Source organism: Eulemur rufifrons, chromosome 1, assembly GCF_041146395.1.
Source record: "Eulemur rufifrons isolate Redbay chromosome 1, OSU_ERuf_1, whole genome shotgun sequence".
Taxonomy (NCBI): domain Eukaryota; kingdom Metazoa; phylum Chordata; class Mammalia; order Primates; family Lemuridae; genus Eulemur; species Eulemur rufifrons.
In genome coordinates, this window is record NC_090983.1 from 55,606,020 (window position 1) to 55,633,540 (window position 27,521).

The 27,521-nt window shown below is 42.7% G+C and overlaps 2 protein-coding genes across 3 annotated transcripts in view; one reads left to right on the forward strand and one right to left on the reverse strand.

The window, feature by feature from the left end:
- TLK1 (tousled like kinase 1) overlaps nucleotides 1–9,194 on the forward strand; it is a 140,544-nt gene extending 131,350 nt beyond the window's left edge. For both annotated transcript variants that reach the window (XM_069493987.1, XM_069494075.1), the window contains 2 exons: nucleotides 4,597–4,704; nucleotides 8,220–9,194. In XM_069493987.1, the coding sequence (XP_069350088.1) occupies nucleotides 4,597–4,704; nucleotides 8,220–8,396 (285 nt within the window). In that variant the 3' untranslated portion in view covers nucleotides 8,397–9,194. The remainder of the gene's footprint in view (nucleotides 1–4,596; nucleotides 4,705–8,219) is intronic.
- Nucleotides 9,195–25,031: 15,837 nt separating this feature from the next.
- GORASP2 (golgi reassembly stacking protein 2) overlaps nucleotides 25,032–27,521 on the reverse strand; it is a 32,500-nt gene continuing 30,010 nt past the window's right edge. The window contains exon 10 of the mRNA XM_069471353.1: nucleotides 25,032–26,385. Within this exon, the coding sequence (XP_069327454.1) occupies nucleotides 26,045–26,385 (341 nt within the window). The 3' untranslated portion in view covers nucleotides 25,032–26,044. The remainder of the gene's footprint in view (nucleotides 26,386–27,521) is intronic.

Genomic DNA, 27,521 nt, shown 5'->3' on the forward strand with positions numbered 1-27,521 from the left:
TAATCAGTTGGTCTAAGGGCTGGTGAATACTGTAGATGACAGAGAGTTTCCAAGTCCAGCTTCTGTAGTTTGAGCAACATTGTTTGTGCGACATGTGGTCAAGCATTGTCTTGCAAGAGGATTGGCCTGTCTCTATTGACCAATCTTGGGTGCTTAATCATAAGCATCCTCATCATTTCATCCAATTGGTTGCAGTAGACATCCGCTGTAATGGATTGACCAGGTTTTCATGAAGCTTTAGTGGATAATACCAGCACTGAACCACCAGACACCATTAGCTTTTTTTGATGAATATTTGGTTTGGGGCTGTGTTTTGGCACTTCATCTTTATCCAACCATTGTGTCGAATAATTGTCAAAAAGAATCCTTTTTAATCACATGTAACAATATGGTATAGAAATGGTTTGCATTTATGTCGTGACAACAAAGAAAGGCAAGCTTTGAGACGATTTCTCTTCCAATGCTTGTTTAATTCATGTAGAACCCATCTATCCAGCTTCTTTACCTTGCTGATGTGTTTCAAGTGGTCTAATATTGTTGAAATAGTAACATCAAACCTTGCTACTAATTCACTCATAGGTTGAGGTGGATTCACTTCCACTGCAGCTTTCATCTTATCATCATCCACCTTGGTCTGTGGTCACCGATGTGGTTCATTTTCAAGATTAAAATCACCAGAATGGAACTTCTCAAACCATCTATCTACTGTGTTCCTTAGCCATATCCTTCCCAAACACTGCCTTGGTATTTCGAGCTGTTTGCCCTACATTGGTTCCATGATGAAACTCATATTCAAAAATAACACAAATTTCTTACTTATCCGTGGCTTCACAAAAATTGCTCTAAAAAAAAAATAAAAGATAATCACAAGCCAAAACCTGCGTTTGGAAAATTGAGGCTGTACCTTCACAAGTAAAATAAAACTAGAAGTGTCAAAGTGAAATGTCATAGATATCAACTGTCAAACTTAGTACTTAAGGAAATTGGACACTTCATACTTAACCTTATAATAATAGTAGGGGGACTTCAGCACTCCACTGACAGAACTAGACAGATCATTGAGGCAGAAAATCAACAAAGAAACAGTGGACTTAAATGGGACTCTAGAACAAATGGACCTAACAGACATTTACAGAACATTCTACCCCAAAACTGCAGAATATACATTCTTCGCATCAGCACATGAAACAGTTTCTAAGATAGACCATATGTCCAGCCACAAAACAAGTCTCAGCAATTTATTTTAATTTAATTTAATTTTATTTTATTTATTTATTTATTTTAACCATGTCTCACTCTGTTGATTGGGCTAGAGTGCCGTGGCATCAGCCTAGCTAACAGCAACCTCAAACTCCTGGGCTTGAGCAATCCTATTGCCTCAGGCTCCTACATAGCTGGGACTTACAGGCATGTGCCACCATGCCCGGCTAATTTTTTTCTATATATTTTTAATTGTCCAGCTAATTTCTTTCTTTTTTTTTTTTTTTTTTTTTTTGGTAGAGATGGGGGTCTCGCTCTTGCTCAGGCTGGTCTCGAACTCCTGAGCTCAAATGATCCACTTGCCTCAGCCTCCCAGAGTGCTAGGATTACAGGCGTGAGCCACCACGCCTGGCCAGATTTTTAAAAAATAAAATCATACTGTGTATCTTCTCAGACCACAGTAGAATAATACTAGAAATAATTCCAAGAGGAACTCTCAAAACTATACAATACATGGAAGTTAAACAAACCTGCTGCTGAACAATCTTTGGGTCAACAACAAAATCAAGATGGAAATCAAAAAAATGTTTTGAATTGAGTGACAATGATGACACAAGCTACCAAAATCTAGGGGATACAGCAAAAGCAGTGCTAAGAGGGAAGTTCATAGCACTAAATGCATACCTACATCAAAAAGACAGAAAGGTCACAAATTTACAACCTAATGTCACATCTCAAGGAACTAGCAAAACAAGATCAAACCAAACCCAAAGCTAGCAGAAGACAAGAAATAACAGAACACAGCAGAACTAAACAAAACTGAAACCAAAAAGACAATACAAAGGATCAACAAAGCAAAAAGTTGGGTTTTTGAAAAAATAAAATCGATAGAGCACTGGCTAGATTAACCAAGGAAAGAAGTGAGAGGAATCAGATAAGCTCAATTAGAAATGAGAAAGCAAACATTACAATTGATACCACAGAAATATGAAAGATCATCCAAGACTACTGTGAATACTTCCATACACACAAACTAGAAAATCTAGGGAAAATGGGTAAATTTTTGGAAATACACAACCTCCCAAGCTTGAATCAGGAAGAAATAGAAATCCAAAAGAGACCAATAATGAACAGTGAGATAGAATTAGTAATAAAAATCTTCCAACAAGAAAAAGCCCAGAACCAGATGGATTCACAACCAAATTCTACCAGACCTATAAAGAAGAACTGGTACCTGTCCTACTGAAACTGTTCCATAACATCAAGTACTGAACTAATTCAGCGAAGCCAGTATCACCCTGATACCAAAGCCAAGAAAGGACACAACAAAAATAAAACTACAGACCAATATTCCTCATGAATATAGATGTAAAAATCCTCAACAAAATACTGTCAAATCGGATCCAACGGTACATATAAAAATACCAAAAAAAAAAAAAGCAAGCAATTCACCACAATCAAGTGAGTTTCATCCCAGGGATGTCAGGATGGTTCATCATATGCAAATCAATAAATGTGATTCACCATATTAACAGAATTAAAAACCATATGATAATCTCAATAGATGCAGAAAAAGCATTTGGTAAAATCCAGCACCTGTTCATGATAAAAACTTGGCATAGAAGGAACATACCTCAAAATAATAGAAGCCATATATGACAACCCCACAGCCAACATCATCCTTAGTGGGGTAGAGTTGAAAGCATTCCTCCTAAGAACTGGAACAAGACAAGGAGTCCACTGTCACCACTTCTATTCAATGTAGTAGTGGAAGTCCTAGCTATAGCAATCAGGCCAGGGAAATAAAGGGCATCCAAATTGTAAAAGAGGAGGTCAAATTATCCCTGTTTGCCAATGATATGATCTTATATTTAGAGAATCCTAAAGACTTGTTTAAAAGACTCCTAGAATTGATAAATTGAGTAAAGTCTCAGGATACAAAATAAACATACACAAAACAGAATTTTCTGTCTACTAATAAAACCCACTGAAGCTGAAAGTCAAATCAAGAACTCAATACCATTTACAATAGCTGCAAAAAAAGAAAAGAAAAGAACAGGCCGGGCGCGGTGGCTCACGCCTGTAATCCTAGCACTCTGGGAGGCCGAGGCAGGTGGATCGCTCGAGGTCAGGAGTTCGAGACCATCCTGAGCAAGAGCGAGACCCCGTCTCTACTAAAAATAGAAAGAAATGATCTGGCCAACTAAAGATATATATAGAAAAAAAAAAATTAGCCGGGCATGGTGGCGCATGCCTGTAGTCCCAGCTACTTGGAAGGCTGAGGCAGTAGGATTGCTTAAGCCCAGGAGTTTGAGGTTGCTGTGAGCTAGGCTGACACCATGGCACTCACTCTAGCCTGGGCAACAGAGTAAGACTGTCTCAAAAAAAAAAAAAAAAGAAAGAAAGAAAGAAAAAAACAGCCTGGGAATGAATATACTTAACCAAGGAGGTAAAGGATCTCCACAAGGAGAAATACAAAACACTGATGAAAGAAATAATGCTGTTCATTACAAACAAATGGAAAAGCAGTCCCTGCTCATGGATTGGAATAGTCAGTATTGTTAAAATGTCCATGCTGCCCAAGGTGACATACAGATTCAGTGCAATTCCCATCAAAATACCAACATCATTTTTCACAGAATTAGAAAAAATAGTCCTAAATTTCACATGGAATTTTTTTAAAAAGCCCAAATAGCCAAAGCAATCCTAAGACAAGAAAAAAAAAAAAAAATCTGGAGGTATTACATCACCTAACTTCAAATTATACTACAAGGCTGTAGTAACCAAAACAGCATGGTACTGGTATAAAGTAGACCTATAGCTCAATAAAGCAGAATAAGAAATAAAATCATATAGATATAACCAACTGATCTTCAACAAAGCAGACAAAAATACGCACTGGGGAAAGGATACCCTATTCAGTAGAGATTAAGAGACTTGTCTGGGAATTCACAGCAGGTTTAGACCAAAGCCACATCTCCTGACTCCAAATCCAGAGCTCCTTAAGATAGTGTGTCATACACAAATATTTTATTCTTTGGAACTTTCACAGACATTCTCATTGTTTCTTCATCTCTTCTCTAATCAGACTTCATTTTTTGTACATTTAGAATAAAGTTTTACTTTTTTATGTTTTTTATTTTATCTTAATTATACTGCAACAGCATTATTTTCTTCGCTTCTTACAGTGTTTAAATCTATGTTGAAGATTGATTAGATGGGTTTTCTAGGCCTGCTATCAATTATAATCTTTCTATGAGAATGCATCTCAGTTTCCAAATAATTGAGGACAAGAGTTTAGAACATAAATCATTTGTATTTTGGGTTTGGGGGATTTATTGATGCTCTCTTTTTAAATATTTTGTGAGATAAATTTTTCAACTTTTTGTTTTTTAGCCGTTTGGTCACAATCAATCCCAACAAGACATTCTTCAAGAAAATACAATATTAAAAGCCACCGAAGTCCAGTTCCCTGTAAAACCAGTTGTAAGCAGTGAAGCCAAGGTATTAAATTTATGTAAATAAGTTTTGTGAAGTAACTTTTCTTTCATCAGTTGTACTTACAGTGAATACCAGTAAGTAAAGTCACAGGAATAAGCACTGCAAGGGATCTGTCTTGCAGGGCCTGGTGATTTGTTCTGGAAAAGGAGCTGCATCAGCCTCTGATTTCGAGAGTTTTCATCTTTTAAACACCCAAATATGGTGGTTGTTGATTATGCTCATCAGCTTGCTTTGAAAATTAGGGAAAATTGCAAGATCTGAGCCCATCATTACCTTTATGTTTTATATCACCTTATGTTAATACTGAGATATTTAAGTATTTAAGAAATAATGAAAGTAATAATAAAAACTATGTAACTATTTATTTAGCACTTTTATATACATTATCTTCTAACAACCTTATCAGGTGTGGGTACTTTTGTTACTTACATTTTATAAAGTAGAAAACCAGCCAAGTCACAGCAAAAGTACCTTGTTTAGAATCATACCAGCTAGTAGTAGCAGAGCTGTAGCTCACAAGTATCTATTCCTGCCAGACTCCAAAGTCCAAATCCTTGACCTCTGTGCTGCTTTTGCACTAGCTCTTGAGAGCTAATGCAATATAATCCATATACATCCAATAATCCAATTCTAATCCATATGTTTATATAATAAAATTATAGGAAATAGCTATTTCTAATTAGAGCAAAACTTTTGTGGTGCTTATTATGTATCTTCCCACTTCATTCTATTAGCTTTTCATATATGTATTTTTATTTCTCCTATGTCTCAAAGCTCCTTTCTCTGTGACTCCCTGTTGGAGTCTTCTCTTTTTTAAACCTTGTGAAATTCATAAGACCAAACCCATGAAGCTCCTGTTTTTCCTGGTGCAAATAATTCAGGCCATAACAATAAGTCATAACCATCACTATATAGTTCCTATATTCTACTAGTATTACATAGTTTAGATAAGTACTGCTAGATGTTTGAAATCACAGTAGCCCTCATAATTGAAAATGTGCTGGGTTTTGTGTAGTTAATCTCCTAAGAATGTTTACTAGAACTGTCTAACATTCCCTTTTGTCCCTTGCATCTTTATTGTTTTCTTGCAAGTAATTTGAATGATAGAAGATTTTGACAATTAAAAAGATAAATGTAATATTCTTATTTTAAAGCATAATGAATTATTTTCATATGGTAAATATGACTCCTTTAAAAAGATCTTAGCAGTGCTAGCATTTAAATCTTTTGTTGTTTTCTTTCTGTCTACAAGTGAGGACAGAAACTAAATGAATTTAATAAGACCAAGATCCATTTTTTGAAGACATAGTCTTTCTCACTGTCACCTGGGCTAGAGTGCCAATGGCGTCAGCCTTGCTCACAGCAACCTCAAACTCCTGGGCTCAAGCAAGCCTCCCAAGTAACTGGGACTACTGGTGCACACCACCACTCCTGGCTAATTTTTCTATTTTTAGTAGAAATGGGGTCTCACTCTTGCTCAGGCTGGTCTTGAACTCCTGAGCTCAAGCGATCCTCCCACCTCAGCTTCCCAGAGTGGTAGGATTACAGGCATGAGCTGCCAAGCCCTGTCCATTTATTTTTTTAATACTGACAAAAATGGCCAGGAGTAAGTGGAGTATGTCAAAGAGGAGTGCCATTTAACCATCTGTAGTTCCATCCTCAGGCTCTTTATAGGTGCCACAATCACTTTTTTTGATATGTGGAATTTAGGAAGGGTTAGGGGAATGAGGGTTCCACATGTTTGTTTATTTGTTTTAATCTCTTGTCCTCACAGAAATCACCATTGCCAGGTACTTTCCCTGATCCGGTGTGGGCATCTTAAGTACTTTTACTTATTGCAGACCTCTTAACCTCTCTTCCCCTCAAACTTTGACTTGAACATATCAGTTCTTCTGTCTTAATCATTTTTAAAGTCTCTGAGACTTGTTTTGTTTTGTTTTTTGAGACAGAGTCTTGCTCTGTCACCTTGGCTAGAGAGCAGTGGTGTGATCACAGCTCATTGCAACCTCAAACTCCTGGGCTCAAGCAGTCCACCTGCCTCGGTCTCCTGAATAGCTGGGACTACAAGCGCACACCACAACGTCTGGCTAATTTTTCTATTTTTTTGTAGAGATGGGGTCTAGTTCTTGTTTAAGCTGCTCTTGAACTGAGAGTTTTTTTGTTTTGGTTTGGTTTTTTATTAAAGACTAAAAAAGATACGACCTCTAAGGGATCAGATACACTCTGGATAAATAGTAAGCTGACTGTGGTAAAAAGATAAGAAGAGCTGGATATTTTTAGAGAAGAAATTACTTCTAATGAATTTCAAAGCGTAGAAGGTGCAAAATAGTTACTTTTTAACATGATTAAACTTCTGTTTAGCAGTATGTAACTTAGTTGTAGTTTTTTTCCTGCCAATGTTTTAATCTATGTGTCAGGAATTTCAAGACAAGTTAATGTTACTTCTAGTGTCAGCAATAAGAAAGGGAGACAATTATCAGTTATCCCTTGAGAATATCTGTTGCAAAAAAATGGATGAACCTCACAAATAAAATATTGAGCAAAAGAAGCCAGGCAAAGGAAACATACTCTATCTATAACTTTATGAACATAAAATTCAGAATAAGCAAAACTCAACTATGGTGTTAGAAGTCAGGATAGAGGGTACCCAGGTTCAGCTGGGGACAGCCAGTGCCTGGAAGAGGGCATGAGGAGGGTTAGGGGGTTCTTTTTCTTGATCTGTTTGCCCAGGTAGATGGATATATTTACTTTGTGATGCGCACTTATGATTTGTGTGCTTTTCTGAAAATGTGTTATACCTCAGTAAAGACTTTTTGTAAAAGGCTGTTCTCAAGGAAAGGCTATGTAAAACTAGTTTGAGAAAAAAAGTGGTTATATTGTGTTAGCTTTTTCAAAAGTGTAATGATGTACAGGATTAACCTAGGAAACAAAAACCCTAATAGAAGTGTCACTTCAGTGTTGTCTTCCTGTAATGAAAGTCTTTATGCTCTGTAGGAAAAATATTATGGCTAAAAATGGCATCTTACCCTTTGGCCAAACTGGAATGATAACAAAATGGGTTGGGGATGGGAGGATTGTTTAGCAGAAGAAAAATGCTACAAAAAGAAGTCTTCAGAATTTTGTAACAAATACAACTGTCCAGCAGTAAGTTCAAATAGTAGCAATAGTCATTTAGACTATATAGTAAACCACTAGAGGCTAGAGAGAGAATAAAAGAGAGTAGAATTTGAAGTGAGAATTTTATTGCCAGAGAAAATTTATTTTTTTAAAGTTTGAACTCCAGTCAGATGATATCTACTTACTGTCTTAAATATGTCCATCCTTCTATAGGATTCAGTTGATATTTAGAAGAGAAAAAGATTATTTTAATTGCTAACTTTTTCTTTCTTCCTTTTTTTTTTAATTTCGAAATATTATGGGGGTACATGTATCGATTTTGTTATGCTAAGTCAGGGTTGTAAGGGTGCCCATCACCTAGATAGTGTTCATTGTCTTTTTTTTTTTTTTTTTTTTTTAAGGCTTTTATAAGACGCTGTTTGGCATACCGAAAAGAAGATCGGTTTGATGTGCACCAGCTGGCAAATGACCCATACCTTCTCCCACACATGAGAAGATCAAATTCTTCAGGGAACTTACACCTGGCTGGGCTGACAGCATCCCCTACACCCCCTTCTTCAAGCATAATTACTTACTGACTTGCCTGCAAGATTGGCATAGTATCTTTGAATTGCTTCCAGATGCACACTTGAGTTTGAGAGCATTTGAGTGTTTTTTGTTTTCTTTTTTTACACAGGACATGGTTAAGAACTGTTTGTGAACTGTAGTTCTTCATAGTGTCATTTGTATGAGAGTGGATCATGGACAATGAATAAATGTACACTTCTGACTATAACCTTGAGCAGTGAAGGATGACTGCCTGTTGCACAAAACAGGAATACCATGCTAAGATGGAAGAAAAAATTTTTTTGTTTATTTGGGGGAACACTGTACATAACGTTTATAATACTTAAATACATTTGGTTGTTACTAGAGAGTTCTAATATGAAGGGTAGTTTTTCATTATTTAAAAACACATGGAAAAAATATGAGACATATTTCTAACACAAGAACTACAGTGCCTGGATACATTCTTCAGCATTTGGCAGTTAATCTGCTGAAACCAAAGTAAGAACTGAATGACAGTGACAGTTGTGTTTTATAGTAATAGAATGTGAGAGTTAGAATCTTTGGACAAAGTTAGGCTTTGTCATTTGCCTATTCTGGCTTTTACCAAGTTGTACCTCGAAATCACATGTCCGTTTTTCTCACTGGTTATATTAAAGGGAGAGCTATTATTTCCAGATACTACACCTGTAACAAAATGGGCTGCTTGTTTTGAAATCGGTTGAATTCACTAAATTGTAATATCGCCAGTGTTTTCAATACGTTAGAATCGTTAACAGATATTTTTCTTTTGTTACCAGGCCTTTTTCATCAAAACAGGTGACAGGATATAACCAAATGCAGACCAGTTCTATGCAGGATAATGATAAATTCCCTTCTAGCGCTATTGTAAATTGTTGTACAGATGTCATATATTTCATTTACTAAGTTTCAGCAGCTTATTCTTGTACAAATGTTTAAAAATATGGCTTTTCTAATTGGATATTGTATTTTTTTTAAGTCTTCTTGAAGGCGCTTTAATTGCTGCTAAATGATGTTGCTTCTTTGCTAAAAATCGAATGACCTTGAAAGGTGCAAGTTGACTGTACATTATAGAGAGATATTAAAAGCAGGCATTCATTAACAATCAAGGCATGTAAAAATGGTCCAAAGTGGACATACTGAGTTCTTTAAATCAGTTTCCTGGGTTCTAGGGCTGTGGAGCACATAGATACTAGATTTATAAATTGTTCATGGTTATTGTACATTTCTAGAAGGTTCTTATCAGCAAGGTGGGATGATGGTCCCATAAACAAGTTTCTTGTGGTTTGTACAGATTTGTTAAAATGTGAAACATTTTCTAAACTGCCTTGTATGGTAGAAACCAATATTTTTCAGGATGCTGTATTTTACTCCTGTAAGAATTTTTTTCTTTATTGTCACATTCATAATGTTGATACTTACATGTAAGTTGTCCATGTTGCAGAAAATGGAGGCTATACTTACAACAGATTCTCCTTAATACTGTACAGTTAAACTGTGGCTCTTATTTCTGATGTTCCAAGCCATTTTGTTTTTTCATTGTACATAGACACATTGTCTCTTTAAGATGCTGCTGAAATTGTAGAGAATGTAGCCAAAACAGTAATAAACAATGACTTAAAATGTAAAGACTATGAAAATTATATTCAAAGGGAGCTTTCAAGATTTAGGATATTAAGTAACTTAGCTCTTTTACTTAAACATCAGCTGAATAAATTCTTTAAGTAGACAATAATAAAATGTTTTCAAGCTGTTAAGTTAAATCTAATAACCATTATCAAGGCTAATCCTGGGTAAGTAACACTTAGTGCTATCAGGAGTGGCTTAAGGGCTATACCTTTTCCTCTGTAGGTTAAGATAGAAATCCGGCCAGGCACGGTGGCTCACACCTGTTATCCTAGCACTCTGGGAGACCAAGACAGGAGGATGGCTTGAGGTCATTTCGAGACCAGCCTGAGCAAGAGTGAGACCCCCATCTCTACCAAAAGTAGAAAAAAATTAGCTGGATGTGGTGGCGCACACCTGTAGTCCCAGCTACTTGGGAGGCTTGAGCCCCAGGAGTTTGAGGTTGCAGTGAGCTATGATGATGCTACTGCACTCTAGCCAGGGTGACAGAGCAAGACTCTTCCTAAAAAAAAAAAAAAAAAAAAAGAAATCATATAAAAAATACTGACATGGTAACGAAATGTTAGCACTGATTGAGTGTTTTTGGTGCTACCCACAACTTTTTGGTTTTGTTATTGGAGTTTTCATCTTTATGAATCAGAAAGTACTGTTTATAAAGTAACTTTATTTAAAGTCCTGAATTAAATGAAAATGCCCAGTTTTGTTTAAAATTTTGGTGAGGCATGAAGCAGACATCGAAATCTAACGTGAGGTTGAATAAGTAATATAGACCTAGATCACTGCTTCACCGTATTATTTTCAAATGAATGAGTTACTGCTAGTGTCAAAATGCAGAAAAGGAGGTAAACAAGCCATATGCTTCCTTGACCTGGGTTTAGGTAACCATTTTAGAATCAAAGATGCATAGGAGATGTATCAGACAGAGTTCTATGTCTGTCTGCCAAAGTTTTTCTAAAGAAGAATTACAGATTTTGAATAAAATACCAGTAACCCAAGCATGTCCAAGAGGCCTAATTAATCCAAATGGAATAATTTACTTGTACCCTCACATGGGAAATTGGTACCCATTGCTAAGTAATTTCAGAGTCACTTTGGCAGCTTTTGTCTCTATTATCTTTTGAGGCCATGTTAACATCTTGGTTTATTATAAACGTGGTTTAGTGAGTTATCATGACTCTTGAAAGGTGACAGAGACATATAGCTACAAACATGATTGTCACTTTAAAAGAGTAAACCTGAATTCTTCAAGTATTAGATCAGGCATGCCATCTGAGCCAAGCCTTGGTGGCTGTCATTTGAGAGTGGGGTTCTGCCCCAGACTCATTCTAGGTAAGATGGAGAGTGAGTCGGAAGGCTTTTTCTGTTCTCACATCTGTTTTTCCTTCCCTTTGTAAGTCAAGGATCAGGTCCATCAGTGAGCTAACTCATACTGCCTAATTTACAGACATCAGCTCACCTAACCTCGGCCCACTGTCTTGAGCACAGAAGGTATATCCTGGCTCCTCTTCCACTGGTGGTACCAGTTGGTCTCTAAGGGGAAAAAAATAAAATTGCAAAGCTGACCCTAGTAAGTCAGCATCTTCAAAAGGAAGCCTGGAGCTTTGTAGAAACTTCACTAGTTATCAATATATGGCCCCTGAATTTGAGTCCTCTAAGACTGACAAAATTATCCATGGCTCTCTGCCAGATCACAAATGAGTAATCCAGACTGCACAAGTGATTCTAACTTGGATTTTTAAATGTATGTAATTACGTTTAAAATTTTAAGTTTGTGGTCCATTTTAGTTTGAAAGACCTTGGGCTGTTCGTATAAACCATATACCAACATCCCACCTGTTCTCAATTGAATATGTGGTATGTCAGGGAGATACTAAGGTCTTATTTCTAGAATATGACAGACATCAAACTTGGATACTAAAATTACTGGATCCAAAGAATGAGCATGGATAATTTGTTCTTAATTTTAGTCACAATTTGGGTGTTTCAAATGATGTTATATTGCTTCCTAGAACATCACTCTCTGTCTGCTAATGACCAAAGTCATAACTTTTTAAGGAGAAGGATGAAAAGTGGAGAAAGTGTAGGTTTGGAAGTCAGACCTAGCTTTGCCTACCAGCTTTGTTACTTAATGGTCTGTGACCTTAGGGAAATCACTAATCTTTCTGAGGCTTATTTTCCTCAGCTGTAAACTGTTTCTAATAGCACCTGTCTCACATGCCTCCACCCTAAGAGTGGGATCCAGAAGTGTTTCCAGTGGATATGGCCTGGGCTCTGGTCAAACAACAAGCGCCGCAGCGGAGAAGAAGATAGGCTCAACTGGCCCCTATTGCAGGGTCAGTGTGTGTGCTGGGGCTGGGGGGCTGGTTCTGAGGAATGGGTAGGAGCCGTGGGCGGGGGGGGGGGGGGTTGCTCAGGAGACTCCAGGAAGCAGCCACCTACCACCTGGTTTGGAAGCATTACTGGTTTTGGCCTGTGTGGAAGTGCTCAGTGTGAGCCCTGCCTGTCACTGTGACATAAGCAGGCGCTCTGAATGCCTCCTTCCCCGCCCCCCCCCCCCCCCGACAGTATGTGCAGCTATTGTGGGAGTTTGCACATCCATCCAGGGGGCACATGGCTGTTGTGGGCTGAAGACCTAACTGGTCTCTGTTTCCAGATCTCTGCCCATTTTTCTTGACTTTAGGGATGCTATTTGGATCTCTAGATTGTTCATGTTCACAGCACCGTATTAAATAACACCATGGTAGTTTCTGGACTAATGTAACAGAAAATTTATTAATGTTTCACTTTGACAATGAATTTTAACTTCAGTAGGAATATTTTTATAAGTTTAATTCCTGTGAGCTTCCTTCCCAGAGGCATAGAATATATACATGCATAGGTTTTAGTAAAAGGTTTTTTAAAATTGAGCTTGGAAGAATGACCAGGGCATTATGAAATCATGCATTATTCTAGACGCAGAATTAGCCATATAGTAACCAAGTTGGTATGACGAGAAGCTTTATACTTAAACAACATGGGCAGAGTTTTTTTTATTTTTGTCTTGTATCAATAGCATTTTAGTATTCAAACATACTTATCCTTACACGTGACCAAAAGTATATGTGCTTTGTAGTTTCTTTGAGATTGAAATAAACTTTAAGGGAATATATGCTTAAAATGCCATTTAAGGTGTTTCTCTTATACTTTGCAGATTTTTAAAAATTATACAATAAAATAGTAACCTTTAATATTAACTTGGCTTATTTGTGAGGAAGACTTAGAAAAAGTAATAGACTTTCCAGTTGCAGGTGTGGAAGATGTTCATTCTACTAATAATGATCATGGAAATTGCTTAAGCCAAGTTTCATGCTCCATGGGAAGATTCATTATATAAATTTAACTCCTCCCCATATCTCTGGAATAAGCCATATTCAGAAACCAAAATCTGGAAAATATGCAGAATCACCCTGGGAGAGTCCCAGTGCTACATTAGGAGAAGGAATAGCACTCCTCCATTTATGGAGTGGGCTGGCACTGCAAGATAGATCGGAGTGGCAACAAAGTGACTCATTTTGAATTTGTAATATAAACATTTCAGAGAGCTCTTTTTCCTGTTTCACACACCAACCATCTTGGCACTAGGACCTTCCCTGGGTCATAGAGTTGGATAAAATCATGATGGAAACATTGATAGCTGTAATTTGCTATTACCACAAAATTAAGCCTGATCCTGGTCTCTACAAGAAATATAATAGGTTAAAATTGCTATTCTGTGTGTCTTTTAGCCTTTTCTGATAGAACTCATCATACATAGGTTGTTTAATTAATTTTTGTAAATACCATTTACTAAAATTTATAGAAAGCTGAGCATCCAAATTCTCTTCATGTACTTTCCCAGGTGCCTAGCCCAGACTGTTTTATGAAAGGCTAGGGGTTTTTGTTGTTTCATCGTTTTTTCCAAGAAATATGAAATCTTTGTGGGTTTTTTCCCCATCTAAGTGTGGAATCGTGTAATAAATAGGATAAACTATGGAAACTGTGGTAACAAATCAACCCCAAAAAGAAAGGTTTGTTTCTCAATCGTGCAAAATCCAAACTGAGCTTGGTAACTCCAAGACAGCTCCCATCCCTGTGGTGTCCAGGGCATCCAGGTTGCTTGCGTTTTACGTTCTGTCCATGTCAATCTGTAGTCGTGGGAGATGAGGAGAGGTAAGGGGGAGGCACCCTGGTCCTTAAGACATGTCATAGCCCATGTCATTCCTTGCTAGAGTTGAGTCATATTGCCCCAAATCAGCTGCACAGGAGGTACTTATATTTCTGTCACCCTCAGGAATTTGCATGACAAAACAATCCAGTTTTACCTGTAAGCCGCTTGCACTTTTTAAAGGATGTCTCCATGCAAATACATAGCTGCTTTGTGGTTTATGACCTTTGCCAGATTTTGGAATGCATGGGGTGGGAGCCTAAAGAACTCAGCCGAAAACCTCTACTCTAGAGGAATCCCTGGAGTCTTGCAGCTCCACCTTAGTAACAGACCCCCAGGCTCCGGATGGAACCCCCTGGGGGACCATCCCTAAAAAGAAGAGCAAACCCAAACCGTCACCCAGTCTCAGTCCAGCTCAACACCATACCCCTACTTGGGAATTTACTCTGCTTGGTTTATTGGGTTGATACTGAAGAAAATAGAGTATTTCAGATTGAAGTTTTTAAGTCAAAAAGATGCTAGGAAAAACACCAAGATAATTACTTTAGACCCAGTTAACTATTTCAGGTTCTCTTTTCCCATAACTCTGCCAGGGACTTTGGCTTTGAATTTCAAAGATGGAGAAAACAAGGTGGGAAGCAGTGGCTCACGCCTGTAATCCTAGCACTCTGGTAGTCTGAGGCCAGAGGATGGCTTCAGTTTAAGAGTTCAAGATCAGCCTGAGCAAGAGCTAGACCTCGGCTCTATAAAAAATAGAAAAAAATTAGCCTGGGGTGGTGGCAAGCCTACAGTTCCAGCTACTCAGACACTGAAGCAAGAGGATCGCTTGAGCCCAGGAGTTTGAGGTTGCAGGAGCTATGATTGGCAACACTGCGCTCTAGCCTGGGCGACAGAGCAAGACTGTGTCTAAAAAAAAAAAAAGGATGGAGAAAACAAAAACATTTCACTTGAGCTGGGGTTTGTGTTTAAGGAAAAAATAACAAGAACAATTTCTTGAACACTTACAGTATCCCAGAGTATCCCAGGCACTGTAATCTACATTTTCTTGAATCCTCCACAACAACCCTACCATTATGCCCCATTTTGTAGGCAGAAAAAGGGGGGCGGTGCTTTTAGAGAGATTAAGTTGTTTGCTCAAATAGTGAAGTAGCAGAGCTGGGGTTTAACTCAGGCCTAACTCAGGCCTGGCTGACGCCAAAACTCAATTGGATTAGACATCTCGAATTCTATAATTCATCAGCATCATTTTTTTAAAATAAAAGTAACAAAATGAGTACTCAGAAGTTTTAAAATGTCAAGATTATCATTTTCTTATAATTTTCTTGTGTTTGAGAGATTAAAATCCTCAAACCACTATTCAGAAACCTTTAAAGTGACCAAAGTAATGGCAGGGCAAAGTCCTCAATTTAAGATGCAATATCTAAGAAAGAAGTTACATTTGACTTCCACAGATCATGTTTGATACAGCTTTTTGGGATTTATAAGGTTATTTAACGAGATACTTAATTTTCTTAACAGAAAATCAATTGTATTGGGAAATTTGGGAAAGTTTGTGCTTAGACACTGTGGATCCAAGACCTACTTGGGGAAAAATACAAGTAGTGCTCTCTGGCTCTGAGTGAAGCTTGTAAAATGTAGTCAGAGTGCAAGTTGGAGCCCACTATTCATCAAGGACCAAATTCTATTTTTAAAACAACTTTGCTTTTATGCCCCCAGTCGATGGCGAACTGAAGAAGGCGAAGCCCTTGCAGAGCAGCCCTCGCCTGCGGTAGCACGTGGTCAGCGAGCGGCACCGCCACAGACAGCGCGCCTCCGTGGGGGCGCTGGGGGGATGTGGTGGAAACATCTAACCCCGCTCCCGCAGTGACATGCCCCTCCCGCTCAAGTCCCTGTGGAGGGTCCAGGGTCTAGAGTGGGACATGGCCCCGGTGGGGGCAGGGAACTCCAGTGAGCGCCCACCAAGCACCAGACACTGCTACCCTCATACCCTAACCGAGCATTCACCCATGAACTGCACTCACCTGATGTCCCTTCATTCAGCAGATGTTCAGTGCCTGCTGTGAGCCGGGGTGTGCTTGGTGCTGGAGAGACCTTTGAACCAGACATGGTCCCTGCCACCAAGGAGTGACGACAGATGGGTGTAACCCCTGAGGCGGTCTCCCCTCCTCAAAGGTCACATTGTAGCCCTTTCTCTCCTCACTGGTCCACTGTGCATCTGCTCCTCTGTCAGTCTGCAGGGGCAGAAAGATGCTCCGCACCCAGGAAGACAGCTGAAGCCCAGGCGTGTGGCCCCCTCCCACGGTGGAAGCGCCCCCAGAAGCCTGCCATTAGATGGCCACCATTTGACTAAGCAGGATCAGCTTGGGTTCTCACCACAACCAAGAGTCCTGAGGACTACACTGTCTTACTGCTGAAAAAACAAAACCACTGGCATTTTAAATTCTGATAAAGATAAAGTGGACGCCTTCCAAGTGCTCGGAGCAGGACCTTGCGCTTGCCCCCTGCGTGCAGCTCTCGGCCCCCTCGCCCCCGGCCCGCCCCACCAGGCACAGGTGCGGCCGCGCACATGCGTGGCTCCCATCTCCTCCGGGGTACTAGGCCCCAGCTCTCCCACCCACTAGCTGTGTGCCCGATGGAGAGTCATTTAACCTTTCTGGATTTCACTTTTTTCACCTATAAAATGAAGAATTGAGAGAGGGGATCTCCAGGGTCCCCTATCTGCTTTCTCTGATCCACAGGCATCAGTACTTTTTAAAAGCAACCAGGGTTGAGAAGCGCTAGTCCATGGTTGCTTCTCCGAGCCCAGGTTGAAAGGGTCCTCTTGGCTGGACAGGAGCCTGAGAAGACGTGGTCTCACCCCAACCAGCGTTTGGCTCTTCCCAGACATCTCAGTGACTGGGGCATTTAAGCTGCTCCCTCAGCCACATCCAGAGCAGGGTGTTGGGGGTGGGGAGGAAGTGTGGATTGAAGCACTCACTGCTCTGGGCTAAGTTCTGGAAGAATAAGGTGGACTCCCCAGGTTCTTCCCACGCCACCCAGCTCCGGGGTGACTACGGCCGCCTTCCTCAAGGATGTCCTGCCTTTTCCCTTCTGCTCTGAGGGAAGCTGCCAGTACTTCCAGCTTGGTCTGGTTTTTGAATCTCTGCTCCATATCATATATCATTTGCGCAGGCTTCTGCTTGCTAAAAGGGAGGTTTTTCGGACAACTGATCTTTAAAGGGCAAGCTCCCTGACTACTCCCCTGCGCCAAACAAAAAACACCCCTTTTTCAGCTCCCCAGGGCAGTACTAAGTTCCTTAGCGCGGCATTCAAGGCCTTGCAAGATCTGGCCCTGCCTCCCCCTCTTTGGCAGCAGATGCCGCTCCAGACTTCACCCTTCACACTCCAGCCACCAGAGCGATGTGTCTGTCGTTCCACAAGCACTGCGTGCTACATACAGGTGCTGTTCCCTTGGCCTGCAGTGCTCTTCCACTCTGCCACCTAAGAGAACTTCTGTCCAACATTTAAAGCCCGATACTGGCTCCCCAGCTGGAAGTTATCCTGCCTCTGCGCCATTCCGTCCCGTACACTCCTACACTAGATCAAATGGCTGGTTATAGGCGGGGTCGTGGAAGCCTTTGGATTCAGAGACACCTGGGCCCCAACCCAGCTGCCCCACTTTGGTGCCCTTGGGCCTCGCTGTGAAGTGGGAATTTTCCGCATCCGAGAGAAGTCCTGCTCTGCCCCCGGGCGGTGGGGGGCGGGGGGAGGGGTGTGTGTGGCGCTCACGGCCAGGTCCTCACCTGGGCCAGGTCCTCACCTGGGCCAGGTCCTCACCTCGGGAGCGAGGCCTCGCGGAGCTGGGGCAGGGGCGGAGGGAAGCCCCTGCACCGCCCCAACGAGGTCCTCAGACCTGACACCTCCTGGAAGCATCTCAAGGTATCACAGCCACCTGAAGGGGCTTTCAGCTTTAACCGTCCTCAGGTTGCTAGATTTGCTTTAACATTTTATTGGAAAGGGAGGGACTCCTGGTGAATGCACCAGGCTCTTCTGCATGCCCCGCCCATCCACACTAGGCCTGCAGTGGAAAGGCTGGGAACCAGAGCCCTCTTCCAAAGAACACAAAGCGCCCCCACCTTCGGGGCTGCTCCCGCGACGCCCCGGCCCCGCCCAGGGGCCCTGCGAGCCCGGCCTGGAGACCCCGCGTCGTCCGACGGGGCGCGGCTTTCCCAGGCTCGCGGCGCCACCTGGTGGCCATAGGCGCGCACTGCGGGCCGCGCTCGTGAGCCCTCCTTGGCCCTGACCCCACTCCACGTGGGCAGCGGTTGGACGCGAGGCCCTGGACAAAGGTGGATGTTCCAAAAAAACTGCAGGGAGCAGTGGCACCGCCGTGTGGAGACAGAACTGAGGCTGAGACCGGACAGACCTACCTAGATCCAGCTCCTACCGCAAAGCTTGCCGGCTGTGTGAACGGGATCCTCGGTCTGAGATACCAGTGCGCACCTGCTTGCTGGCATGCCCGAGGCAGTTGATGGGAAAACTCGCCCCCGCGGCGCCTGGCACCTGCTATCAGCCCCACGCTTCTCTTTAAATTGATTCCTTTTTCTCATTAAAGTTTTTTTGTAAAGGAAACTACTTTAGCCTTATCCAATGCAACTATTTTTTTTCAATACAGACGTCTGAATTTGGAAAAAATGAATTTCATTGTCTCTTAAGTTTCATGCCCTTTTTATCTCTGGTCATTCTGGGAAAAGAAAAATCCTTGGCAACGACCAAAGTGAGTAAATGTCTCGTTCATTAAAATCAGAATGAGCTCTGAGCTCCTGAACTCATGCAACAGAAGCCTATTTCTTCCTGCTTTTATTCAGCTCCCTGACAAGACAGATGTTTGCTCCAATATTTCTGTTCCTCACTGCCAGGCAGCACACCAGATGTTTAGTTACTGATATCAAAGGAGTCAATGTTGGAACCATGTGTACTTCATATACCTGACAGCTAACGTTACTTCTGGAGCTATAAAGGCCAAAATAATGCCTAGGCACAGTGTGGACTCTTGCCACCATGTCTCTGGGCTGTCCTCTTGGTAGAGCTGTCTGAACTGCACAGGGACATTTCTGGCCAAACTAACAAACATAACATTACAAATCAGTCATTGTGCAAGTCTATTAAGGGACACGTCACTGGTAATTCTAATCTAGGACCAGTGTTAGGGATTTCTTAATGGCAGCTCCCTCCATATGCGACCAGTCATAGCACAGGCCTTTGCGATGCTGCTGGGGCCATGGCCGGCAGCCCCACCCCAGGCTGGGCAGTCCAGGACGGACTGAAGTCAAAGGCTTCAGAAGACCCAGATGGAATAAGGCTTTATGGAAACAACCTTATGGTTTTTGCTGATTACAAAGTAATTCAAATGTGTTTTTAAAAATTCTGGCAATACACAAATGTGTAAGAATTAAGTTCTGGTAACCTTGCCCTCAGCCTCTACAATGCAAGTACTTCTTGAAGATGTTTGCCCCAACCTTGGCAGACTTTTTTTTTTTTTTGTAAATATAGAAATGGGGTTTGGCTCTGTCACCCAGGCTGGAGTGCAGTCGCACAGTGGCACAATCCCAGCTCACAATAACCTGGAACTCCTGGGCTTAAGGGATTCTCCCATCTCAGCCTTCTGAGTAGGTAGGACTACAGGGGCACACCATCATGCCTGGCTAATTTCAATTTTTATTTTTGGTAGAGATGGGGTCGTGCTATGTTGCCCAGGTTGACCTCAAACTCCTGGGCTGAAGTGATCCTCCGGCCTCAAGCCTTCAGAGTTGCTGGGATTATAAGCTTGAGCCAGTGTGCCCAACTCAGGCAGACTTAGTGCCAGTCTCAAACCAGGCTAGCCTGCCCAGAGCTGGGCAAACACAGGCCTCTCACCAGGAAGGGCGGCAGTGGAGAGTGGAGGGCAAGAAAGCTATTCAGGGATTCATGAGCTCTTACTATCAACTCCTTGGTCCCCAGAAAGGAGAATTGATGATAAATTCTAATAGAGTTGTTAAGGTAAATAAGAAATGGGTTTGGGGACCCAGAATATGGCTTCAGGAAAAAAGGCTGGTGAAGCTAAAATTCCTATTACTGTTCCAGTCGTTGTTCGGGGACCTATTTTCCCTCTCAGAGAATTTACACCTATTAGGAACCGGTGGCACAGCAGGAGGTGAGCGGCAGGTGAGTTTTATCTGTATTTACAGTCGCTCCACATGGCTCCCATCACTCCCTGAGCTCCGCTTCCCGTCAGATCAGCGCTGGCATTAGACTCTGCATTATGGTGAGTTGTGTAATTATTTCATTATCTACTACAATGTAATAATAATAGAAATAAAGTGCACAATAAATGTAATGTGCAATGCTCCCCCCACACCACCCCCAGGTCCATGGAAAAATTGCCTTCCATGAAACCGGCCCCTGATGCCACATAGGTTGGGAACTACTGGTCTAAGTGACTGCTTCAAATCTCAAATGCCAGCATTGGTGCCTGTTCCACCAGGATCCACTGGATCCCAAAGAATGAAGTTCATGAAGGACCTTGTTCTCCATGGGCTCTGGATCCCCTGACAGCAAGGAAGCCTTGGTTTCCAGCCACCCTCCCCTTCCCCAGCCTCAGCGTGCTGATGTCCGCGGGGGCGGGGCTGTGGGGAACAGGGACATACTCAAGGAGGCTCTTGCTTCCCTGTGGGACTGATGTGTCGCCAGATCTTGTGATGGTTTTTCAAGAGAAATCAGAAATCTGCATTTACGTGAAAACTGTTGAAGGCTGGGCGCGATGGCTCACACCTGTGATCCCAATGCTTTGAGTGGCCGAGGCGGGAGGATCGCTGAAGCCCAGCAGGTCAAGGCTGCAGTGAGCTGTGACAGAGGGAGAACCTGTCTCTAAGAAAAGATAAGAAACAAACTTCTGCTTTTTGCATGTTGGCAATTAAGTCACATCTTAATATATACAGGTATATATATACATCTTAATATATACCTTAATATAATTCAAAGGAAACCTGTCTGGGGGGACTAGTTTGCTACCTCTTGGTCGCCAGGCAGATTGTCCTGTGAAGGGCTTTGCACACAGCCGGCTGGCTCTGTCTCCTCGCCTCATTACTCACCCCGTGAAGAGAGAGCACTTAAGAAATGTTGGCTACTGTCATTATCCCAAGCCCCAGTGGCCGTCCTGGAGTGTGGGCTTATATTTATTGCCAGAGAATACGGTGTGGCTTCAACTCTGATACCCCTGAAAGTCCCTGAGGCCCATCTCCACCAGCGGACAGTGTGGAGTTTCTCACGTTTCCTTTGCACTGGCGAAGAGTGACCAGAGACCCATCCTGTTCACATGACTCCCTGGAGAGCCAGCGGTGTCCACACTTCTCACTGCTGCTCTTTGGCAGGGGACTCTGTCCTGGACCTCAGCAGCGGGCTGCACCCTTGTGAGCAGCCTCACCCTCCCCCCAGCTCCTAGGGGGACACCAGCCTGGGAGTGGGTCCCACTTTGCCCTTCCACTGACCTGCTGTTCTAGTGCTTAAATAATTGGCTGTGGCGTTAATTCCCCATTAATTCTTTTATTAATCAATTGGGTCGATACGCCAGAACACTTTGGTTAGCCATGCTGGAAATTGTTCTTCCTAGACCTAATGCAAAAAATATCAGAGATAAAAGAATCCCTCCTGTAACCTGTGCACTTTGCTAAGTGTTCAAAGTAAATAGCCAATATCTTGGTGGACAATGACCTTCCTGTGGCCTTATTACCTCCCCCAGTTGTGGACTCAGTTATCTGACTCAATTATCAGCCAAGAGGAAGAAATGCCAGTGTTTGTTCAGTGGCTCTCACCTCCTTCCCCTGGGAAGTTTTTAAAAAACACCAAGAGCCCAGGAATCCTAATTATTCTAATTGAGGCGATGCTAAGTGCAGACAGGGTTGAAACCCTGGCTGGATGGTCAGATAATTAAAAGGGAGGCCTTCACCTTCCTTAAAAGGTAACTGTTTTAAAATATAGTGTCACTCCACAATTGCAAAGATGTGGAAACAACCCAAGTGCCCATGAATACATGAGTGGATTAATAAAATGTGGTATATGTATACCATGGAGTACTACTCAGCTATAAGAAACAGTGGTGATCTAGCACCTCTTGTATTATCCTGGAGAGAGCTGGAACCCATTCTACTAAGTGAAGTATCCCAAGAAGGAAAAACAAGCACCACATGTACTCACCATCAAATTGGTTTCACGGATCAACACCTAAGAGCACATGTAGGAATAATATAATCGGGCAGATGTGGGGGGGGGGAGGGGATGGGTGTGCACATACATAATGAGCGTGATGCGCACCGTCTCAGGGATGGACACGCTTGAAGCTCTGACTGGGAGGGGAGGGGACAAGGGCAACATACATAACCTAAACTTTTGTACCCCCATAATATGCTGAAATAAAAAAAAGATAAAAAATATATATATACAGTGTCACTCCAGAAAAAAACCTTTGACAAAGAAATAGTTGGAATAAGATGTATTTTATTTTCTAATAAAATGTACCTATAGCCAACAGACTGAACAGACTGTTGGAGGCTATAACATCTAGGGCTTTCCTACTGTAAGAGCTAGGGTAGAACCCATCCCTTCTTGTTTTTTTTTTTTTTTTTCAAATGAGAGAGGTAATTCCCTTAAGAGTGGGATCAGGACTTCCACGGCAAGACTGCAGTCCCCGCAGCCTTTAGGCCTCACATCCGTGCCACGGTCCTGAGCAGCAACGCTCGGACGGCCACGGCAGAGCCTTCTCTGAGCTTCAGTGGGTGCCTCCCAGCCTCCCAAATGAGGAAGAGGCCACAAGGCTGTTTCTTGGTCTTTAGAATTTTCAGGAAATGAGCTAAGCTAAGCTGTTCCCAGGTAAGCATATTTATTAATGGACTAAACATAAAACGGGAACAAACATTAGCAGGGAAAAGGTAAAGGTACCATCCCAGACTCAAGGCAGTTAGCACCATGGGCTCCAGGCTGCTGGGCCAGGCTTCGCCCCGTGGAGTCTGCACGACTGCAGTGTTTAAGCCAAAGCTCAAACTCCCAGCCCGGCACACAGGACCCAGCCCTGTGCGCTCCCAACACCTATGACTTTTCCTAACTTTGCATGGTCTCTTCTCTGCCTGAATAACTCTTCATAGCTAATGTCACCCCTCAGAAACCCTCCACCCCTCTCCCCAGCACCCCTTGCCTGAAGTGCCTCTTCCAGTTCCCTCAAATCTCAGGCAAACTGAGGGGCTGCCCTGTGGGCTCCGGCTGGCTGCTCACTGTCCCTCACCAGCGACTCTCCTTGCTCTGCAGTGACGGCAGGGGGGTGTGGGGGGGTTAGCTGGGCACATGGTGGCTTGCAATAAAGATGTCATTGCCCAGCCCCCTTCAGCTGGGCGTGGCCATGAGACCTCTCACTGGCCAGAGGATGTAAGTCACCCACGGTGCTGGGCGAAACTTCTTCAAAGGGTCCCCAAAGGAAGGCGGGATGCCCTTCTTTTTTTCTGGCTGGAACGAAGATGGGATGGCTGTGGCTCCAGCCACCATCTGAGACCATGTCATGAGCTTGGGAATGGAAACCACACCCAGCAGAGCTACAAGAGGTAGCCAAGGTCTCTGACACTGCACTGGGCCAGGCCTGCCTCAGACCGACCACCTCTGAATGTGACATGGGAGACAATAAACTTCCACGTTTGAGCCACTATTATTTTGAGAATTTTTATAACCAACCTAATCCAAATGAATCCCTCCTCCATCGCTGCCTTGTGCCTCACCCGTGAACCTGGCGCACACTGAGGGTTTCAAAGGCACTTCTGCCCCCTACGGGCGCCTCACCCCGCGCTGGCCATGGAGCTCGGTCTCCATGACTACAGCACTAATCCTGGGCTGCCCCACTACACGGCACAGGGAATAGCCTGCTGTCAGGGACACTATCTTTTACATTCATGTTTCTGGAAACTGGTATAGGATATACTACTGTCTGTAAAGACTGAAACCAGTTTTTCTGAAGAAAGCAGAGAATACTGAAGTATTTTCCACCTCTGGGAAGACCCGATGAGCCAATCTAGGCCAAGTCTGCGTCCGCCCTCCCTGCCTCTCTCCAGCTCAGGTGTTTCGTACGCGCGTATGGACATTTGCCTGGGAAGACAGTTCAGGTTGTCACCCTTCTCAAATGAGAACTGTGGCCTCACAAGAATGAAGAACCACTGCACTGGCTACTCGAGAGGCTGAGGTGGGAAGGATTGTTTGAAGCTCGGAGTTCAAGACTGTGTCTTTAAAAAAACAAAACAACAAAAAAAAGGACCACTGCATTGGAGGAACTGCTGTTTTTTAAAAAGTCATTTTGCAAACCTTAAAAATTACTCTCTTGCTTTCCACTAAAGGATCTCAACATTTGTTTTGTAATGTGAGCATCTTTTAAAAATAACTTTCTCAACTTTTCCTGTCCTGGAAAGTCAAAAATTATAATATTTATTAATAAATGTGCTTATGAATATTTTCCCTACCTGTTATAAGCTCCTTTTCAAAAAATTGGATTAACGGGAGGAAATAGTCTAGAAATATTTATAATGCAAACAGAAGAAGCTATGGTTAGAGCTGAAGCCTTCTTTTATCATTCAGCTTTAAGTACAAACCTGGCTCCAGAAGTGGATATACCCTAAAAATTGGCTGGCGCTGGGCCTCCTCCCTCTGTGCGGGCTTCGCCTTGGTAACCAGCTTCCAGCTGAGCAGTCAGAGGTGGGTCACGTGTACGGCCACCTCAGAAATGTCCCTCACTGCAGGGGATGAGTGTGTTCATACTAGTGTCATGTCAATAACTGATGAACCGCTTTCGTCTTAGTTCAAAAACAGTGATATAATATGCATTTAATTTCATTCAATAAATCAATTCCAGTTAACTTACTATCTCTTAGAAAACTTAGGAGGAAGCAAACATAAGAAATGAAGAAATGAAAAAAGTAATTTAAAGATTCGTGACATCCTAGAGAGGAACAAGAGTACACGTGGCAATTAAGAGTTGTAAGTTAAATGTAACACAAGAAGAAAAGTGAAATGACTGTCATTTATTGCTGTATCTATGCTTTCCTAGTATAGCAATAGTATTATACATAGCCACAAAGTGCCACCTTCTGGTTTAAAACTGTGCGACATCTCCTTTATTTCTTTTTAAATGCCATTTTATGGTGGACGTATAAAGCAACAGCAGCAGTTACAAAATGTTGTCTGAATAATTTTGAGAGCTCAAAACAAGGATCTGTGTATAGGCTGAATAAAAAGATGTTCAATTAATAGTGCACGTTGTGTAACTTTAACAAACATCTTCAGTCGGAATTTTTGTGTAAACCTTAATAGAGATGTGACTCACGGAGACCAAAAGTAAAATATCTTTTCCTTTTACAATTTAGTAAGGTGGTCTGCATTCTCGCAAACGATTTACAAAGTACAAGAAATGTTGCATGTGAGTACTAGGCATAAAATATTCATTTTCTTACAGAAGGAGCAGCAGGGGGACAGGGAGCCCAGTACATGCCCTGCCACCACTTTTCCCAAAGACATACACCCCCAAGAACGGCAGTAGAGGCCTGGCAGCAAGCCACCCTCACAATTCTTTTTGGTTGTTTAAAATACAAGCACTTTCTGAGATTTCCCTCCCTGGCCTGTGAGCTCCACCCCGACTTGGCAGGATACAAGCCCATGTCCTCTTGCTTTGTTTTCCCCCTAGTATTATTTACAGGATGCCTACAGATACGGTACAAACTAGTATGAAATTAATGATAGTTTCCATTTCCAGACACGCTCCCGTGGTTAAATAAATATACCACGCCACTTCTGAAGAACGGTTCAAAGTTAAGGTGACACAGAAGCATTTGCATCCATAGCTGCAGAAACAGGCTTCTCGCTGGCTGGAGCGGAGTCGCTGACTCTGTCCTCAACAGTGGTGGGGGCCTTGGAACTGGGGGGCGTCACATCCACAGTGAGTGAGGAGGCAGCGTCTGCCTTTGCAGTAGTCGTGACGGGGTCGGAGGGCAGGCTGCCGGTGGGTGCGAAGGAAGACAGCAGCTCCGCTGAGCTTGCTGCAGAAGAGCCCTCAGGAACCAGAGGGAATGACGGGAGGAACTCAGACGGCATGGGGAGAGGTGCAATGCCAGGTAAGTTTCGGGGAGGCAAGGAAGAAAGAGGTGGCAAACCTAGGACAAAAATGGCAAAGATCACATATCCTCCCAGCTCTAAAAGAGCAATAGTCATCGTCAACCAATGATTTTTATTTGCATTTCATTAAGGAGACTGAAGCTGAGGAGAGACAGCACAAATCATAACCTTTGTTTATCTCCAGCTGGAGGCCACCAAAGGGTTAAGGATTTCCTGCAGTGGCATCTGGCCAAGAACTCAGCTTCCTGGGCTTCTAGGCTCCATGGGACTCAGCCCAGCACTGAGGGAAGAACCATCCTTCCAGTCGGGGTGGACAGCCCGCATGGCAGGTTTAGGTGCTGCAGCTACACTGGCTGTCGGGCGGGAGGACCCCCACTCCCCCAGGCCGGCTGCAAGCTGGGTTACAGCTGCACTTGCTGTACCTATGTAGGCCTGTGGATCTTAGCCCCTCCACGAGCCTCCCCAGAGGCACCCAGCCCTAGGGTAAGCCCCATGTCTAACAACTATTTATATTACACTTGATGAGCTTATTCTGATGATTTTAAAATGCAAAAGGTAAGAAAGAATATTACTTCAAGAAACAAAGGAAAGGCAGGTTGTAAAACACAGGTTCAGGGCGAACATGGGCTTGTGAAACCCTTACTGCTCTTAGAGCCTGTCAAATTTGGGAGAGGACAGAGGAGCCAGAATGCAGGCCCAGGAGACAAGACGGAGGGGGTGCTAAACAGTAACTGGGAGTTTGGGTTTATTAGTACTTCCTTTGGTTTTCAAACCCTTGCACTGGAAACTAAGAAGGTTAATGAATGTACACAGATGGTGCAGGTTACAAAAGGGACAATTATAATCTAGACAGAAATGTGACAATGTACACCAGGTGCTGTAAGACCACTCACTGGTATCACTGATGGGTCAAACTACCGAGCTACCGTACCAGCAGTCAGCCCTCTCAAAGGTTAGCGGGATCTGGGTAGCCATTAACTGTACGAGCAGACCGATGGGATGCTGCTGCCTCATTTCCAGTGTAGAAAATCTGACTGTGGACACTTGGAATATCTGCTGTTGTAGCTATCTCCAGCTAAAATTTCTCACAGTTTTGATTATAAAAACATCTGTTAATAATAGAGAATATTAATCAAATAACAAGCCCAGCCGGCTCAGCAGGGATGTCAGTTTT